Source organism: Rattus norvegicus, chromosome 17 (genome assembly GCF_021556685.1).
Source record: "Rattus norvegicus strain SHRSP/BbbUtx chromosome 17, alternate assembly SHRSP_T2T, whole genome shotgun sequence".
NCBI classification, from domain to species: Eukaryota; Metazoa; Chordata; class Mammalia; order Rodentia; family Muridae; genus Rattus; species Rattus norvegicus.
The window spans coordinates 60,600,323-60,619,134 of NC_141550.1; the positions used below are offsets into that span (position 1 = coordinate 60,600,323).

At 40.6% G+C, this 18,812-nt stretch overlaps 1 protein-coding gene across 52 annotated transcripts in view; it reads left to right on the plus strand.

Annotated features, from left to right (window-relative positions):
* Positions 1–14,906, plus strand: part of Crem (cAMP responsive element modulator) — a 66,630-nt gene extending 51,724 nt beyond the window's left edge. For 12 of the 52 annotated variants that reach the window (XM_087589837.1, XM_087589831.1, XM_087589855.1 and 9 more), the window contains 3 exons: positions 3,376–3,411; positions 6,588–6,744; positions 11,784–13,580. In XM_087589837.1, coding sequence (XP_087445963.1) covers positions 3,376–3,411; positions 6,588–6,744; positions 11,784–11,928 — 338 coding nt within the window. In that variant the 3' untranslated portion in view covers positions 11,929–13,580. 52 annotated transcript variants of the gene reach the window in all.
* Positions 14,907–18,812: the final 3,906 nt, after the last annotated feature.

Consider the following 18,812-nt stretch of genomic DNA (forward strand, 5'->3'; position numbering starts at 1 on the left):
TGATGGCTACAGATGCGCAGTAGAGTACAGCAGCTCGGGAGCAACTGGGGCGCCCTAAACCCTAAAGTCAACGACTTTTCTCTTTTGGTGCATGCATTTACTTTAGAAAAATTGTCGGTTTGTTTCTTCTAAGCAAACTTTAAATTTCTATTCACCACTTGATTGTTAGAACAGGAGAGAATACGGTAATACAATAAAATAATTAAAGTACCAAGTATATCTATAGGTATACATTTACATTAAAATTTAGCCATTGCTTGTAAATGATATAGTCACATACACTTGTGTTGATAGAATGAACATATAATTTTTGAAGCACTTTCTCATTATAGTTTGTTTACCAGCACTAAGCCACAGTTTCAAATTTCAAAATTTCAAAAATACTGAAACTTATAAATGTTGAACAATATAAAACATTTCCCACAGGACCCAACGGTAGTTTGGAAATAACTATTTTTCTGAATCTGTTACTTTTCACAGTGACATTTGAAAAAGTATCATATTGAAAACAAATGAAATTTATATCCTTTTTATTAATGAGCAAAAGTGCAACTGATTGAAGAGCGTTTTCAGCAGTGTGGCAGCGAGGCTCTTAGCAGCAATCTTTGGATTCTCAGCTCCGGGATAGTCTGGGTTGTCAAGCTGAGGGAATTGGCTTAGAAATCTTTGACCATGACCAGCATTTTATATCATGGCACAGTGACATGTGTCTCACTCTGAATTTATATAATGCAAGTTTCAAACACAAAAGTAACAAAAAACACAATCGTTTCCTATCTTATTTTCTTTTTTTGCTTTAAATGTTAGCTTGACCCATGAAATTGATTTTATGACCCATGGTCTATAATGTATACCTGAGATCTGGACCCAAGTCAGGCTTCTTTTTTTTTTTTTTTTTTTTTTTTTTGGTTCTTTTTTTTTTTGGAGCTGGGGACCGAACCCAGGGCCTTGCGCTTCCTAGGTAAGCGCTCTACCACTGAGCTAAATCCCCAGCCCCCCAAGTCAGGCTTCTTATGTTGATGACTGCCCCCAAAAAGATCTTTATGGCATCTATAATAGGATCATGGAATCAAATAAAAGGATGATATTGTTGATTCTGCTTGGTGTAATGTAAATTTCTATTGTCTTTTGTTTTGTTTTATTTACAATTGATTATGTTAGGAGCCGAGCTTACCATTTTAAGACCTGGACTTTAATAGCTTATTTTCAGAATTCTTAAATTTTTCAACTATTCAGATTTGGGAAATAGTATCTTAGTATTTGTTGCAGGAGAACAGGAATACACACTTTTGTGATTTCTGTTAGGAAAATGTAACATAATGGGATGGTTTTGATTAGGGTTTAACTTTTAAGTTGATATTAAAGCAAATTATACTTGTATTGGAAGTAGATAGAAGAATAGCCTGCTTTTAGTTCAGTAAGGCCTCAGAGCTCATAGGACAGCTATTATGCTGGGTCCACTTGGCAGATACATCTTAATGCAGTCTTTGGTAAAGTTATTTTACTTTTTCCTGTCTTATTTTTTCTATCTGAACATATTGTCTGGTAAAGCAACTATGTCAACATTTTTGCATTTATGTAAATATATGTAAAATATATTACAAGTAAGCATAAGTCCAAGTTAATGAAAGAGCTAGCAAAGTACTCAGATTGTAAAGGCGATCCAGAGGGAAGAGAGTACAGGCTGAAGCCCTAGAGGCTCACCTAGAGGAAGCCATATGAAACAACGGGAAAGGAGAGTGCTTTACACTCATGTTCACTGACCACACAGGGCACACACTACTGCACAGTGGTGTGACTGAATGCAGATCAGAGTAGGCAGGGGCTCTTCTGAGTTATAAAGCCAGCCATCAGTGGAGCGGGCTCAGGTCTTCAGAAGCCTCTGGTTCTGCGCATACTATGCTATGCCGCTCTCATGACACCGATACATAAATGCTAATGTAGCATGGATCATAACAGCAAGCAAGACACAGCTTTTCCAATGTCTACAGTGAAGCTAGCACCACTTTAATCAAAATGGAGGGTTTTCCTAGACCACTATTCTGATAAAGCAATAGGGCATTTGTCTTTCTGTAGAACCTTAAGTTTCAGTATTCATAATTTCCTGTCTTTTTCATAGGCTTCCTAACTTTTAATACTTTCATTGAATAAACAATCTAAGAAGCCCCTTTATGTGTATCTTAGATTGAATATGTTAATTATTTCATGTTGTATACAAATACATCAAAGTATTATTTGTACATCTTGATTATAATATATAAATACAATCTTAATTTGTTAACTATGTCTCAATAAATAAACATGGAAAATATTTATTTAAAATTTTTTATTTATTATTAGTTTGTATGTATGCAGGGGTGTGTGTGTGTGTGTGTGTGTGTGTGTGTGTGTGTGTATGCCTGCACACGTGCACACGCACATGGAGCTCATGCCATGGCATGCATGTGGATTTGAGAAGTTGGTTCTCTTCCCTCCTGGGTTCCAAGTGATCAGACTCAGGTTGGTAGGTTTGCATGACAAGTACTTTTTATACCTTTGAGCTGTTTTTCTGGCCTTAAACTGAAAACATTTAATGACTTAATTCTGTATAGGATTTCAAACACAGTTGAAAATTCTCACTGCCTGCTTAGTCACCTCTATGTAGGATTTCATTTACACGGAGAGGAAGGAGCAATGGGAAGGGGTAGAAAATTGAAGGAGGGACAAGGAAGATGCCAGTGGGTTTTTGGAGCTTTGGGAAAGCCGCTCTTGTCAGTTACAAGGTTGACTTCTGAGTTACCCCTCCTATTTACTGGGGCATTCTTAAGATCAGTGAAATGGCATAAAGGTGGAGACTTGGTAGGTATGGTGGCTTATGGCTATGGTCCCAGTACTCTGGAAGCTGAAGTAGAAAGATTGTGAGTTCAAGGTCCTGTCCCAAAGCACCAAAGCAAACCAACAAAGTTCCTTGTATTCAGTCAATATGCACCCTGATAAATAAATAAATAAATAAAATATCAATCTTTTGGGGTATTGACAAATGGTTTCTTTTTTAAATCTATCAAAATAGGCAGTTGGAGTATTTATTACTTTTTTCTTTGTTTCTGTATCTGACTTGTTTTCCCAAAGGACTAGGAGTCATTCACTTTAATTTATCAGACTTGTTAGAAGGGGAGCTTCTAATGGGAAAAATTACTGGTGGTGTTATAAACCTTTTAGCTCCATATAATATAAGTGTAATTTGGAACACTATATTTCAGACATGGAGGGAGGGGATTGGAAGGGAACTAATGTGTTAAATGTCTTCTGTGTGCCAGGCACTGTGCTAGACACTTTGACATATATTACAGGGTTTCTTGTGAGTATGAAATGAGATGATGTATCCCCATTTTACAGATGAGGAGACTGACCTTGCCCCAAGTCACATGGCTGGTAAGTGGCAGAGCTGGACTAGAACCCAGACCCCCAAGTCCAATGCCTTTTCTGCTGTACCGTGTTAGAGCTTGAAAAAAGAGAGGTATGAAGTTTATGATCAGAATTGACAGCTCCAGAAATTGTTTTTCATGCCAGGAGTTAGATGTACACTATCAGAACCCCTGCCTCTAAAGCTGCTGTGGTTGACGCATCTAAAGTGTATTGAGAAAGAACAGTATCTTTTGTCAAGAAATACCAGATTGAGTGAACATGTAGCATCTCATGGGACTTTATATATCTCTGTGTTAAAGAGAGTTACAATAACATGTCCACAGAAGAATGTTCACTGAACACTCCAGATGACAGCATTACCCTAGGGACTTTAAAATTGACTTTGTCGAGGACACATCAGTCCATTAAGCACCCTAAATACAAAGTCCTGTGCTAGATTCCAGAGCATAAAGTGAAAAGATAGTGTTCTTGACTTGTCTGAACATTCTTGCCTGCCTGAGAATAAACTTGGGGTAAACTATAGCAGTACACATATATTTTCTTATTATTTATCTTCAGGCATGATTTTAAGCCCTTATATGTCACTTATGGATTCTCAAAAGATAAATATGAAATTCTAAAGTCAGGTGTGGTGGCACTTTCTTGTAACTCCCAACACTTAGAAGGCTGAGGCAAGAAAGTTGGAAGCTTAATGCCAATCTGAGTTACATAGCAAGATCATATATAAAAAGCCTTACAAAAATAGTTTTGATACCTTTATTACTTAGTGGGCAGGAATTGGGCTTTATAAATGATACAGGAATAAAATCATGTCACTAGAGAGTATAGAATGAAATTACCACTGAATTTATAATGTTAGAAACTGACACTAATATAAACATGTTCTCATAACTTCTTTCAAAGAAATCTGACCTTTAGATTCCCTCAAAAGATTTTTCCCATTATTTTTGTATACATTACTAAGATATTTACATGTATAGAATTTATTCATTCACTATTAGAAGTGTATTATAGAGTCTTTGGGTTGTGAGAGAAATTTATTTTAAACTTTTAAGCTACACTAATTCCTGCTTCTTGCTTGAACTAGTGAGTTGGCCTCCTGAACTTGTGTTATAACAAATAGAATGAATGCATGTCTGAGACACAATGAAGTCCCACATCTATGATATATCAGAGGTAATATATCCTACATATCATCCCTGCAGATACAAAGCGACTAAGTTTCTGCCGGACAGGTTTGAGGAATGCCCTATTTGGCATTGCCCTTGTCCCTCATGTTGCCAAGTCTGGTTCTCCAAGAGCTTCTGTAGCTTCTGCAGACAGACAAAAGGTCTTTTGTTGTTGCTTTTTTGTTTTGCTTTGTTTTGTTTTTTTTTTTTGTTTTGTTTTTTTGTTTTTTTGTTTTTTTGTTTTTTTGGTTCTTTTTTTTCGGAGCTGGGGACCGAACCCAGGGCCTTGCGCTTCCTAGGTAAGCGCTCTACCACTGAGCTAAATCCCCAGCCCCTGTTTTGTTTTTAATATGCTGGTTTTTTTTTCTTTTTTTTTTTTTTTTCAGAGCTGGGGACCGAACCCAGGGCCTTGCGGTTGCTAGGCATATGCTGTTTTTGATACCAGAAACAACAGTTGTATCTGTGATGTGTCTCTTCTTCTCTTCCCTTAAAAAAATGAAAAGAATGCCCTTAAACCTTAAGCTTTAAATGCCTTAAGCTTTCAAACATTCTTTTCTCACTCATATTATAGAAACTAGCAACTGTGTACAACAGAAGAGAGTATGGTGAAACAACTGCTTCCTCCCTTTCCTGCCTTCCTCTCCTTCTTAAAAAAGCAGTTTCTGTATTTAGGGTCTGGCAGTGACAGAAGAACCCCTCACTGTCTTCACTCTTTCAGTATTGTTTTTACACATGTTTGTGAGCACTTTCAAAGAAGGGTGGAAGCAGGTACGTATGAGGCTGCCAGCAGGACTTGAGGGCAGGGGTGTGCAAACTTCATCACTGGCTATTGTGTGGACGTTAGACAGTCTGGTCAGCCTCCAGCTGGGGCATTGTTTCAGCATTTGTTGACTTATAACCTTCCCTGGATTGGGTAAAGAAAAGTGGGAGGACTGTGGTCTAGGTTCCTGCTCTTGTCTCTTATTATACAATGACCAACAGAATGTTAGTTTATATGTTGTTATTTTTCCTTAAATATTTAAAGTTTGCACTTCTAAAGAGATGTCCTTGTGTATGATGTTTGCAACTGTTATGAAAATAAATTGAGGGCTTTACTGAAGAGACTGGTTTAAGAACTGTACTGTTTTTTCTTCCCTTTCTTCCTGTTACTGTTAAGGAATATGCAGTCAGTTAGATTCCTTCCTTTGCCTTAGTCTTTTCTCTTTTCTTATTTTGGTATTGGGAGGCTTTCTATATCTGTTTTAGGTGCGGGCAAATGGAAGTTGCAGTTGGAGCTTCCAGAGGGACAGCCGTGCCTCTTTAGAGTATCTGTGGAGATATACTGGTCTGCCTTTACTGGCTGACTCAAGCCAGTTGTTAAGTTTCAGGACTCTTGTGAGCTGGTGGTGAAAATAGCTGTTATTAACAATTATCAGTGTATTTATATATGTTCACACACTTAAATAGATTCCACTGAAAGCATCAGTTGTCCTCAAATACTTACAGTTTCGAATAATCTTCAGGTCATTTTCACCGTGAGCATGCCTCTTCTCAGCTTGACCCTGAGTGAGGTCATCTTGCTGTCTTTGAACTTGGTGGAACTTGTTACAGTGCAAGTGTTTTCACTGTGGAATTCATCAGATTGCAGAGCAGGGATCCTCACTCCTGTCCTCAGGGAACAGCTCCTTATACTCACCAGCACACTGCCGATATAGCTAAATGAGCTACAGTCAACAACCTGTTGCTTTAGCTTGTGATAAAAGAGGTCTAAAGGGGTGGGGGGAGAAAAAAAGAGGTCTAAAATGAACTAAGCCATTTTCTAAAATGGTGGGGAGAGGCTACAATATTTGTAACTTTGCTTTAATTTGTCATATAAAATTCTTCATGTTTAAGATCCCTATAATACTAAGAACAATAATTTTTACCTCTACAAAACAACCTCTACTGACATGTACCATTTCTAAGGTTAGTTTTAGGTGAAGTATGAGTGAGTGTCTTGGTGATATAAGCTTGTAATACCTTGTTTCATTGCAGCTGCCACAGGTGACATGCCAACTTACCAGATCCGAGCTCCTACTACTGCTTTGCCACAAGGTGTGGTGATGGCTGCCTCACCAGGGAGTCTGCACAGTCCCCAGCAACTAGCAGAAGAAGCAACTCGAAAGCGGGAGCTGAGGCTGATGAAAAACAGGTAAGGCCCTAGGTGATGTAGAGCCACTGTAGGAAGCATGCGCTACTGTGGGGCTCCTCGTGTGCACTTGCTAAGTTCTTTCTCACGTTCCGTGTTCTCTGGCTTCATGTGTACGTATGATGATAGTGTGTCTTCTGCCGAGTTCCTGGTCACTGGTGCTCCATAAGCAGCAGATACGTTCCTTCATGTGAGAAACATCAAAAGATATGTAATCTTAAATACCTATTATTAGATTTTAATCATAAGTTTGTTTTATATACTTCATGAGATAGTATTCTGGCAAGTACATTTATAGGTAGAACTTGGGACCCAGGGCGTGCTGGGCAAACGTTGAGATATATCTCTGACCCTGAATTTTTAGCTTTTTTATTAGGAAAATAAATTTAAGTGTTAAAGCATCGCTTTGTATTTTATCATTCTAGCTACTTTGTTTTGTTTTTACTCCAGTCTAATGAAGTACATGTTCGTTTGACAAATTCTAGTCATGTATAAATAAAAAATAACAAAATCTACTCATGTGCCTGCCATCTCGCTAATGGCTCGTGCTGCAGTGGGAGTGCGTTCATCTTCTCCCACTTGTGCTCTGAGTCTGTCTCTTGAGCAACTCCCTGCTCAGGCACCAGCCTGTCCGTCATGTTAAAAACACACTCAAGTAATAGCATTTTATTTATATGACTTGCATATTAATTCTTTAGTTATTATAGAGAATGGTACAACTCAGTTTGATTTTCAAAATGAACAGAGTTGTCTTAACTGTTTCCCAGTATATTTTGTCACCTATTCTTTAGTGTTAAATTATATCCTAATTACAAGAAAATGAAGCACATTAGGTGGGGTCATCTGCTCTCCTTGTCTGGAGAACAGAAGCAGACTGTGGTCTTTGATCTACAGATTGTGGCAATGGACTCCTTGAAACTCAGTTCTGAGCTCATCACTGTCCTGGAAACTGGGTCTTGTCTTAGGTGGTTAAGTTCACTACGTTAGTGATTCTTTAAATGACAGTTCGGGAGCTGAGAGAGATGACTCAGCAGCTAAGAGCATCTAGTATTCCTGCAGAGGACTTGAGTTCTGTTCCCGGCAACCATATCTGATGGCTCACAGTACCTTGTAACTCCAAGTTCCCTCTTCTAGCATTCGAAGGCACCTATGCAGGCATGGCATGTGGTTGTGTGTAGTACACACACACACACACACACACACACACACACACACACACACACACGCAGTTAAAGAATAAAAATAAGGACTGGAGAGATGACTTAGCAGTTGAGAGCACTTGCTGCTCTTGCAGAGGACCCAGGTTCCAGCTCCTACATGGTGGTTCATAACTTCCCGTAACTCCATTTCTCGGGTGGGGGGTACCCTGTTCTGGCCTCCATAGGCATCAGATATGCACATGTTGCACGTACATAAGTTCCTGCAAATGCACATAAAAGTAGGGCTGAGGGTGGTGATATACACCTTTTATTCCAGCACTTGGGAAGAAGAGGCATGTGGATATAGTGAGTTTGAGGTCAGCCTGGTCTACATATTCAGTTCTAGGCTACCCAAGGTGACAAAAACAAACAACTACAACAAAAGCTTTTAAAAGAAACAAAAATAAATCTTCTTAAAAAAGATTCAGTGTCATATACCGTGGAACTCCTTAAGTTGGCTACATTTGCCAAACTGACTGTAGATGGTAGGTACACATACACTAGAAGTAGGATGATAAGAATAGAAACATTTATTAGTGGTTTGTCCCAGGTCATGTTTTTCCTCAGCGGTGTTCTTGCTTTAAAGATGCAGAAGTGGCTGGAGGTGGCTCATAGGTCAAGAACACTGGCTGCTCTTCCAAAAGACCCACATTTGGTTTCCAGCATATGTGTCAGACTGGCACACACCTGTATTTAAATTATGTAATTAATAACTATTAGCATATATTTGGGCTACTAATAACCAAGGAAAATAGATGCTAGAGCATGTAGTCAGGTTTTGACCCTTATGGCAGATACAGAGGTATGTCCAGCCAGAACAAAGGTTCCTGGTGTCCCGGGACCCAGGCTCCTTGCTGTTGCACCCTCAGCATGTACATTTTGTTATCGTGGCCACAGGATGTCTGCTGCTGATGATGACGGGAAGAGGGAAGGATGGCTGTGGTCAAAGAGTGCAGCTAACTCAGTCTGTTTCTCCAGAAGATTCTTTTTTTTTTTTCTTTTTTTTTTCGGAGCTGGGGACTGAACCCAGGGCCTTGCGCTTGCTAGGCAAGTGCTCTACCACTGAGCTAAATCCTCAACCCCACTCCAGAAGATTCTTTTCTAGAAGATGCTTCTGGCTGCTTTTACTTACATTTCATTGGCTAGAAATAGGTCCCCACTATAAGGGACATTATAATGAGGAGCATTATGTAGCCTGCCAGTGTCGGCACTAGAGGTAGCTAGAGAAAAGCAATAGCATATGACTGTCGGGAGACTCAGCATTAGCTTGGCAGGTTTCAAGCACTTGTTCTTTCAGTTTCCTTAAGTCTCACACAACTCTGTGAGCACAGAGTGGTTCTAGCCTCGCTCTGTAGATGAGGAACTGGAGTTGGAATGGTTGAGTGGCAAGTTGGCCAGGATTATAGAGCCAGGGGACCAGAAGTAGGCTATGCTGTCTAGCAGGTCTTTCTTTCAGAGCCTTCCTCTGTCTTTACAGCAAGGTCATCTCAAAAGGACCTTGATGTAAAGCTTCAGTGTGGACTTCATGAAGAGGATGCAGGTTTTACATTAGCAAGGTGAGGGGTCAGCTGATAGTGATAACAGATACTTAATTATATCCCTACCACATGGGTCAGTAGTAGCTTTGATTCCTTTGTATCCCTGTCATTTCCTGTTTAGCTTGACATTGGCTTTGAGACTGTGTGGTCCAGGTTGGCCTCGAATGTGTGCTTCTCTTGCCTTCCTTCTCCCCTGAGTGTTGCTGGTACAGTATGCAGCACACCTGGCTTTCACCCTTTCCTGTAGTTTACCATATGGGTTCCTCTCCGTGCTGAGGATGGATTTGGTCAAACTCAGGCCTGCAAACTGAGCTACCTATTAATAGAAGAAACAGGTATTCCCCACAGCTGAGAATATACCAACCACTTGTGTGATCACTAAAGCTTTGTGTCTGATACGAAGTGTGGATATTTATAGTAAGAAAGAGGTTAAAAGCTGACCACCTCACAACACTGTATTTAAACTTTCATTCAAATTTTGTATAGAGAGACTATTTTCCTTTCATATTTAGAGTTTAACATATTTAATGATGAAAACATAGCTAACTTATAAATATATTTCAATTCTCCGACTGGCAGCTATGTGTGCTTGGACATGCCGACACTCTCCCCTGTGCACCATTTGCATTACTGTAACCCCTGCTTTACCAAGCTCCATTTACTTTGACATGTTTTATTTTTTCACTGCCCACTTGTCCAGCATTTGGTGAGTTCACAGGGAGAGTACAGCACTCTTAGCTAGGAACTAGGGTTTATTCTTTTTCCTGCAACCCATTGGATTTCAACATAGGTTTTTTGCTGACTTGTTTTGCATGAGGAAAGAGAGATCCATTCCATGAGAGTCAATTCTTCTAAAAATACAGCAGTTGGCCATGTCTGTCGCATGTGTCACAGTTGGGGGATGGCATTGCTGACTGACATTGCAGTGACTGGTATCATGCAACATTACCTTTGTGACTTCAGTTGAGTGACAGTGACTGACAATTTCTGAGAACTGAGTATACTCCCAAATAAAGCTTTATCAGAGTGCCTCTCCCTAGAGCAGTTAAGTGAAGTAGTTCCCATCCTAAAAAAAAGGAGAGAGAAAATGGGGGCAATATTAGTCATTGTTTACTGGAATCATGAATAAAAGTAACTTATCTTTGTTAGTTTCAATTCTTTGGATGCTTGTTGGTCTGTCTTTTCGCTTGGGTTGCTTAACGTGCTGTGAACTGTGTTCAATGTGCATTAAAAGCATGTGGTTAGGTAACTGCATAATAGTTCTTTTCAGTTCGCTAGTAGCTGCCATTCTTATAAATTTGTTTGTCTATTTATTTGTGATAGACTATTGAGTAGTCTTGTACTTGTAAAGTAACTGAGGCTGGCCCTGACCTTTTTTTAAAATGCATGTGCGTATTTGGGCTGACTGTATGCCTGTGCAACACTTGTATGCCTGGTGGCCACCCTGGAACTGGAATTATAGACAGTCATGAGCCAGTATGTGGGTGCTTGGGATTGAATCTTCTGGGTTCTATGGGAAAGCACCCAGTGTTTGTAGTCACTGATCTCTCCAGCCCCTGGTTTTGTACTGTGGTTCTCTACCACCCAAGGGCCAGGTTTACAGACATGTACCACTGTGCCAGCTTCCCTTTGTATTTGTAATTGTGGTTTTCTAATACTTGTTGCTGTGAATTATTTGCATTGTGAAGTTTTGCGTCATGTTATGCCATTTTTTGATTTTCATGAGTAGTGCCCATTTTCCCTTGGTGCATAAACATCCATGTGTTTTATTTATTGTTATAATTTCATCTATGTTGTGTTTTCTGTTCAGAATACTGTTTCTGACAACCATGATTGTTTTGTTGAGATTAGTCTCAAAGTACTCAACTGTTTAATATTGGCATTTGAGACTTCATAGATTCTTATACTCATTTTCATCAAGTGAAATTTTCTTGTTGTGATGAGCATGTGTGTTTTTTGACAACCAAAAGTTAACTGAGAGAACTGAAAGGATCTGTGAATGTCTTAGTAGAGATTCTGCTGGGCATGTGGTTCTCCTGTTGTTTATTGAACACAGAGGGTCATTCTTGTCGTGGCATGGATGGCCCAAGAGAACACTTTTTGTGTAAAGCTACCAGTGCTCTTCATTTGGTCTATTGTTCTCTCCAAGGCATGTGCTTTGTTCTTTTTGTTGGTAGCTTTGCATAACTTTCTTCAGATCGGTTGGCTGTTGACTGGGTAAAAGGGGGGGACAGATGTCCATGGAGCCATTCTGGATTGTGCTGGGAGGTTGTTCCTGTTGTCATTTGCCTTGTGTTGGTTCTAGGGAAGCTGCCCGGGAGTGTCGCAGGAAGAAGAAAGAATATGTCAAATGTCTTGAAAATCGTGTGGCTGTGCTTGAAAATCAAAACAAGACCCTCATTGAGGAACTCAAGGCCCTCAAAGACCTTTATTGCCATAAAGCAGAGTAACTGTGTTTGACTTGGACCTGGTTGACTGTGAACTCTAATGGGGCAGGCGATGCAGCATCCTCGTAATGGCCATATGGACTTGTAGATGGGTCTCTTAACCCTTGCTTAAGAATACAGTCTGCTGTAGGGTGTGAATTGGGAACACTGTTCCACGGGTCGGAATGCAGCTCTCCTCCCATTACCAAGCTTGCTCTATTGCCAATAGCATGCAACATACGTTTTGTTTGCCCTTCTGCTTCTACTTTTTTCAGGGAAGCTGCTAAAGAATGTCGACGTCGAAAGAAAGAGTATGTGAAGTGTCTGGAGAGCCGAGTCGCAGTGCTGGAAGTTCAGAACAAGAAGCTTATAGAGGAGCTTGAAACCTTGAAAGACATTTGCTCTCCCAAAACAGATTAGTAGAAATATTTAACTATGAACTGATTACAGCATGTACAGTTGCTTTTGAATGCAATACAATATATAGCCGGCAAGAATTATGGCTTTTTCCTTTGTATCATTCATCTAACTTTCTAAAACTAACATTCCTAAGATGCTTCGTTGTATTTAATTTGCTCTTACCTCTAAAGTCAATTTTTTAGAAGAGACAAACTGTAAAAAATGTATGTAACAAATTCTTAAAATGAAATATTTGTTAAGACTTGTTCCAGTGCGACATATTTGCAGTTCCCAGTCTCTGTTGTGAATAGTGTCCTATGCAATACAAATTTTGCAGGTTTTAAGAATCATTTTAGGAAAGGATGATCAAAGGCAGTGCATCTCTCCAGTAGGACAATAAAATCAAACCACAGAGATACCTCAGGAAGAATGAAAGGAAGTATATTCTGATGACACGGCTACATGAGAATAGCCTGACACGGCTACATGAGAATAGCCTACAAATGAGTTTGTGCATTTATAGATTTTTATAATTGTCACTTTGTAAAGAAAATATTGTATTGCTGTCCTTGGGTGCCACAGTTGAAGACAGTTTTCAATAGAACCATGTTGGTTGCTCTTTGTACTATTTGGTGTTTATTTCAATATCTGAACATTTACTATAGCTTCCTACTATGTATGTAGTATGTTTAATCCTACAGAAGTTTGTGCTGCTTTGCTATTATCTTTAAAGAGACAACATATTTTTATTATCTGGAATGAGTTCCACTACTATGAACTTATTGCTACACTGGGTCAACAGCCTTGCAAACACTGAGCCATTTCATCAGAGGACAACTGCAGGGCTCTAGGGGCAGAGTTCAGTGTGGAGCACTCGCCTGGAGTGTGCAAGGCTTCATGTTTAGTCGACAGCACTGTAACAAGACAGACAGTGTTTGAAAGGGAAGACGTGGAGCTCTGCACACAGGATGGGTGCTGTACCAGGCGTCCTGCAGATGGTCTGGAGAGTTTCTGCCAATGACCCTCCATTGTGAAGTTTTGCAACCTTAGGAATGTTAACATTTAAAAAACAACCCAAGATGTCATTTTCGATATCACAAGTTGGATCAGTTTTGTTTTGCTCTTGGGAATGTAGCTATGTACATTTATCATGTAGGTCCAGGCTGGTCTTAAACTCACAATTCTCTCGCCTCAGCCTTCTGAGGGCTTGGATTACAGGTGGGGCCAGAATATCCAGTTTGATCCAGTATTTTTTTTTATAAAATATTACTTTCTAATTGCCTGTGTGTATGTCTATGTGTATATGAATGTAGGTTCTCAAGGAGGCCAGAAGCAGCTGGTTCCCCTAGAGCTCGTTATAGATAGTTGTGAGCCTCCCAACCTAGGTGCTGGGAACTGAACTCAGGTATTTTGCAAGAACAGCACATGTTCTAAATGACTGAGCCACCTCTCCAGCCCCATGATAAAATATCCTTATGCCAGAACATTCAAATAAATTCATTATAATTAGGATAGCTTTGTTACTGGTAGTACCCATAGTTTGTTTTTATAAGGAAAAGATTCAAGGTATAAGCTTGAAGCCCTAACCCTATGCTGCTATGTCACCTTTCTCTCACCAGCAGGTACTGACTGACTGGACTGCGGGCTAGAGTTGCTGTGTTGCCTGTGGCTGACCTCTGATTTGTTAAGAATCTGCCCGCCTTCCTTCACTATCAACAGGGTTGATAGTGGATCTGGTAGTGAGTAGGAGGTGGTCTGACATCCAGTTGCCATTTCCAGTGTGCCTTTTCCTTATCTATAACTTCCAAAATGTAGGTGTGCTGGTTTTGTTTCTGTTGCCATGATAAAATACCCTGACAGAAACAACTTAGGGTAGAAAGGGCTTACTTTAGTTCACAATTCTAGGTTGGATAATCCATCAAAGCATGGAAATCAAGGCAATAGGAATTTGAAGTGACTGGTCACATCCATGAAAACACACACACACACACACACACACACACACACACACACAGGGGTGGGGGTTGGGGGAGATACACATCCAGTGTTGAGCTCATTTTCCCTCTTACACAACCCAAGACTCAAACCCAGTGAATGGTGTGGCAAGGCCACCTTCCACAGACATGCCCACAGGCCAGCCAGATGGCCACCTTCCACAGACATGCCCACAGGCCAGCCAGATGGCCACCTTCCACAAATATGCCCACAGGCCAGCCAGATGGCCACCTTCCACAGACATGCCCACAGGCCAGCCAGATGGCCACCTTCCACAGACATGCCCACAGGCCAGCCAGATATGGACAGTATTTCACCGGGACTCTCTCCACAGGTGGATCTAGTTTGTGTCAAGTTGACAATTAAAACTCACCAGCATAGTAGCTAGAGAGATGGCTCAGCAGTTAAGAGCAGTTGATGCTCTTTCAGAGGACTGGTGCTTGTTTTCCAGCACGCAAATGGTGCTGAAATCTGTTTCTAACTCCAGAGGGTCTGGCATGGTTTTCTGATCCCTATGGACACCGGGCGTGCACGTGGCGCACATACATGCATGCAGCCAAAACATTCACACACAAAATAAAAATAAATAAAAAACACCCTAACCATAATAGTAGAAATACTTTATTTTAAATTATGCTTTATTTTAAATTATTTTTCTTGTGGTGTCTCAGCTCTAAATCTCTTTTATCTCCTTTCTGTGATTTCTTTTATGGTCTATTGAGGAGACAATACAAAAAGAAAATGGGAAAGGAAAGCCCAGGTTTCAGGTGAAGTAAAAGTGTATCCCTTGGCAGGTGTAATTGTGTGCTGAGCAGTTAATGTGGCAAGACACAGGAATTGGTAGACAAGATGTGGAACTGGAGTTAGAGAAGCAGAATGGCATTAGATGGGAGACTTCATGGAGGAGTTTGATTTTGACCTGGGAGTTCTGGGAGGAAGGCTTGCAGATGGAGTGCAGAACCTGCATTTCACCTTAAGCTGGGTTTCAGGGTTCAAGGAGGTAACATTAGCACTCCTACAAGACTTGGTTTCATCTTTAAAATAGGTAGACGAATGTTTGTGTATGAATGCATATATATGGTTTATACAATGCCATGTTACTGCTCAACCACCCAAGGCCAGTGGCTTAAACAGTAAGGATACATTTTTACCTTACAAAAAAGTTCACATCCAGGAGATTGCCACAAGTTGCTTAATTCAGTCACTTAGTGGAATTTTGACTAGAGTCTCCTCATCCGGCCTGCCCTCCTTTGCTTTGTTCCTCATGTTCCTAATGTTGATGCCACACACTTCCAGGCAGCAAGTCTAGAAAGGGTAGACACTCTCAGCATCTACACTCTTGTCTTTTCTTGTTTGTTTGTGAGACAGGATTGTGTCTGGAAAAGCAGGAAACAGGCAACTAGGAATGACTTCTGTGAATTGATGAGTGCTTAAAAGTATTCATAAAATTAAGGACAGTTTGTGAGAGAGCTAGGATTTGGGCCATAGTCTCAGAGATACACAGAACTCATATACTTTCTCACCTAATTTTTTCCATAAACCAAGCCTTTGCCACTCATACGAAAACATCAGATGTTGCTTATTGTCTCCCAGTGAATAGAGCGAGCAGTAATTTGGAAGCTTTTTATGAACATTGTATATCCTGTACTCCAGTGTCATGTAGAATCCAGAGCTGTCACTGTATCTATCTCCCACCCCCAGCCCCCATCTAAATGGTTTTAGAATCTATGTTGTGGGCTGTACAATTGACTCATCCTGGATTATGAGATTATAGCATGTGATTGTGTTATTCAGTTGGACACGTACGTTATGGTGGTAAGTCCTATATAATTGGAGAGCACAGAAACTGCATTTATGTGCATGTGACTTTTATACTTGTCCCACATTGAGAACACCAGCATCATCATGCTTGTCATAGATGGCTGCTGTTTTATTACCTGGTGCTTTCATCATCCATGTGTCTCATTTTCTTCATGTATTCTTTGTTATGTTCAGTGTACACTGTTTTCTCTGTGTCTAAAAGACTCTTAAAACCAATACATTTTTTTCTTGCACCAAAACCAAATAGTTTTGACATGTGAGGCAAGCATAGGTGTTAGCAGTTGGCTCTCCGCAGTGAGACACCAGATTTCATGCTGCCTTATTGTAGCAGCTCCTTATTTCTATTTGACATTCAGATGAAATGTGCCTTAATTTTTTTATTTTTTGAGATCACGCATGTCCTGGTTTTATTTCTGTTGCTTTGGTAGAATATACTGACAGAAAGCAACTAGGAGGCGAAAGGGCTCATTTTCTCTCCAGTCCAGGTTGTACTCCATCACAGCAGGGACGCCAAGGCAGCAGAAGCTTGAAGCTGTCATGTCACATCTATAGTCACAGCAGAGGAAGGGAGTTCCTGGCTCCGTACTGCAATCCTTCACTTGAGACTATCTTCTCGGTGATTCTACATTGTATCAAATTGACAATTAAAAGGAATGGTCACAGCTTGATCCTTTGTGAACTTGACATGCGAAAATACTACTTGAAAGTCACAGTCTTCTACCCAAAGTCTCACACTTACATCATGAAATGTAGGCCAACTTGAAAACTTAGCAAAGTCTTTGAAAGTCCAAAATATCTTAACTGAGAATGCTTACAAAGTGAAAAAATAAGTTATATACTTTCCACATGTTCACATGTCCACAGCCTTATTCTAAGCTACACCATAGAAAGAATACACCGTAGAAAATGGATTGTCATACCACAACACCTCCACAGATCAGCAGTCAGAATCCCATGTGTTTCAGATGCATGTCTACCTCATGATGCAGCTTTCTGGTTCCAAAGGGCTTCGTAGTTCCACCCATCTAGCTCTGCCACTTGTAGTACATACAACTTCTCCTGCAGGCTTAGGCCAGCTCTCCACCTATCTTTCTTCTCAGTGAACATCCCAGTCTTGGCGTCTTTAATATCCTAGTATCTCCATCATAACTGAGGCTTCGCTGGCATATCTTTGTGCCATGGCCTCTCAGGGCCTCTGTAGCAAGTCTTGCGCCAGTGTGCCTGCTCTCCAGAACGCCCTTTCCTACCATCAACACCAGTACAGCATGGACGACATACACAGTATTACCAAGCTCTGCTGCCACCTGAGATGTAGCTGAGCCCTCTTGGAGACTGAGGAAAGCACACTGTTGGTGCAGTGAACAAGGTTTCTTACAGTGGCACAGTCTCTCTATCCATGACAGCTGCTTCTATAGCACTGGCCTGGATGCTCTCCCACCCAGTTTTTCCTTTGCCAAACAAGCTAGTCTACTACTTTTAAATTCAACTTCACTAGGTTTTCAGAACACAGACAATAAAGGCAGATTCTTGTCTAAAATAATACAGGAAGGGTCCCAAACTCAATCTCTGTTCCCCTCTGAATCCTGAGCCAGGCCTCTTCTGTCTCTGTGTCTCTCAGCATCACTGTCTTCCAAGCTCACACAAGAATAGTTCATGCGTCTCTCTTTCCAGCTCTCAGGGCTTTCTATCCAACATACCAAATGGCTCCGCCTTTCTCTGATAGTCCCAAAGCTTAACGGTCACATGGTCAGGTGTGTCACACAGCAAGCTCACATCCTTTCTATTTGTTTCTGTCCCAGTTTCATTTTTGTTGTGATAAAATAAACTGACAAAACATTGGAGGAGTTTGTCTTAGCTCATAATTCCAGGTTACAGTCCATCATAGCAGGGAAGTCAAGGCGTCTGGATCCTCAGACAGACACATCACATTGGGTCAAGAGCAGAGAGAAATGAGCTCATGTATGTCTGAGGCTCAGTTTTTCTGTATTTTGCTACAGGGCCACAACAGGGATCATGCTGCCTGCTTTCAGGCTAGATCTTCCTCTATCAGTGTAGGCATTCCAGACAATCCCCGACAGACATGTCAGTGTGCCAGCTGACCCTAAGCAATCCCTCAGTGGTATTCTCTTCCCAGCTGATTCTACATTGGTAAAATTGATAATTCCAGAGGACACAGATGAGGTTGTAAATGTTGTTGTTGTTGTTGTTGTTGTGTGTTATACAAGGGATTTTTTGATAGTTTTTTTTTAGAACTTCATACAGTATATTTACATCCTCCCCAAATTCCTTCTCAGATTCACTTCCCACTTTTCTACCAAACCAACTTTGTGTCCTTAAGGAAAAAAAAGGGAAAAAAAAAACCCTATCAACTACAGTTTGTGTTAACCATATCCTTTTTTTTTTTTTAAATTAAGTTGGGTGCACACTTTTAATCTTAGTATTTGGGAGGCAGAAGCAGGTGGTCTCTTAAGTTCAAGGTCAGCCTGGTCTATAGAGTGAGTTCCTGGACAGCCAAGTCTACACAGAGAAAGCCTATTTTTGTAACCTTTAATGTATGTGAATGTTCTGCCTGCACATGAGCATGTATATCTGTCCCCCACGTGTGTGCATGCAGTAACTTTGAAGGCCAGAAGAGGGAGGGCATTGGATGATCTAGAACTAGAGTTAGAGATGGCTGCAAGCTGCCATGTGGG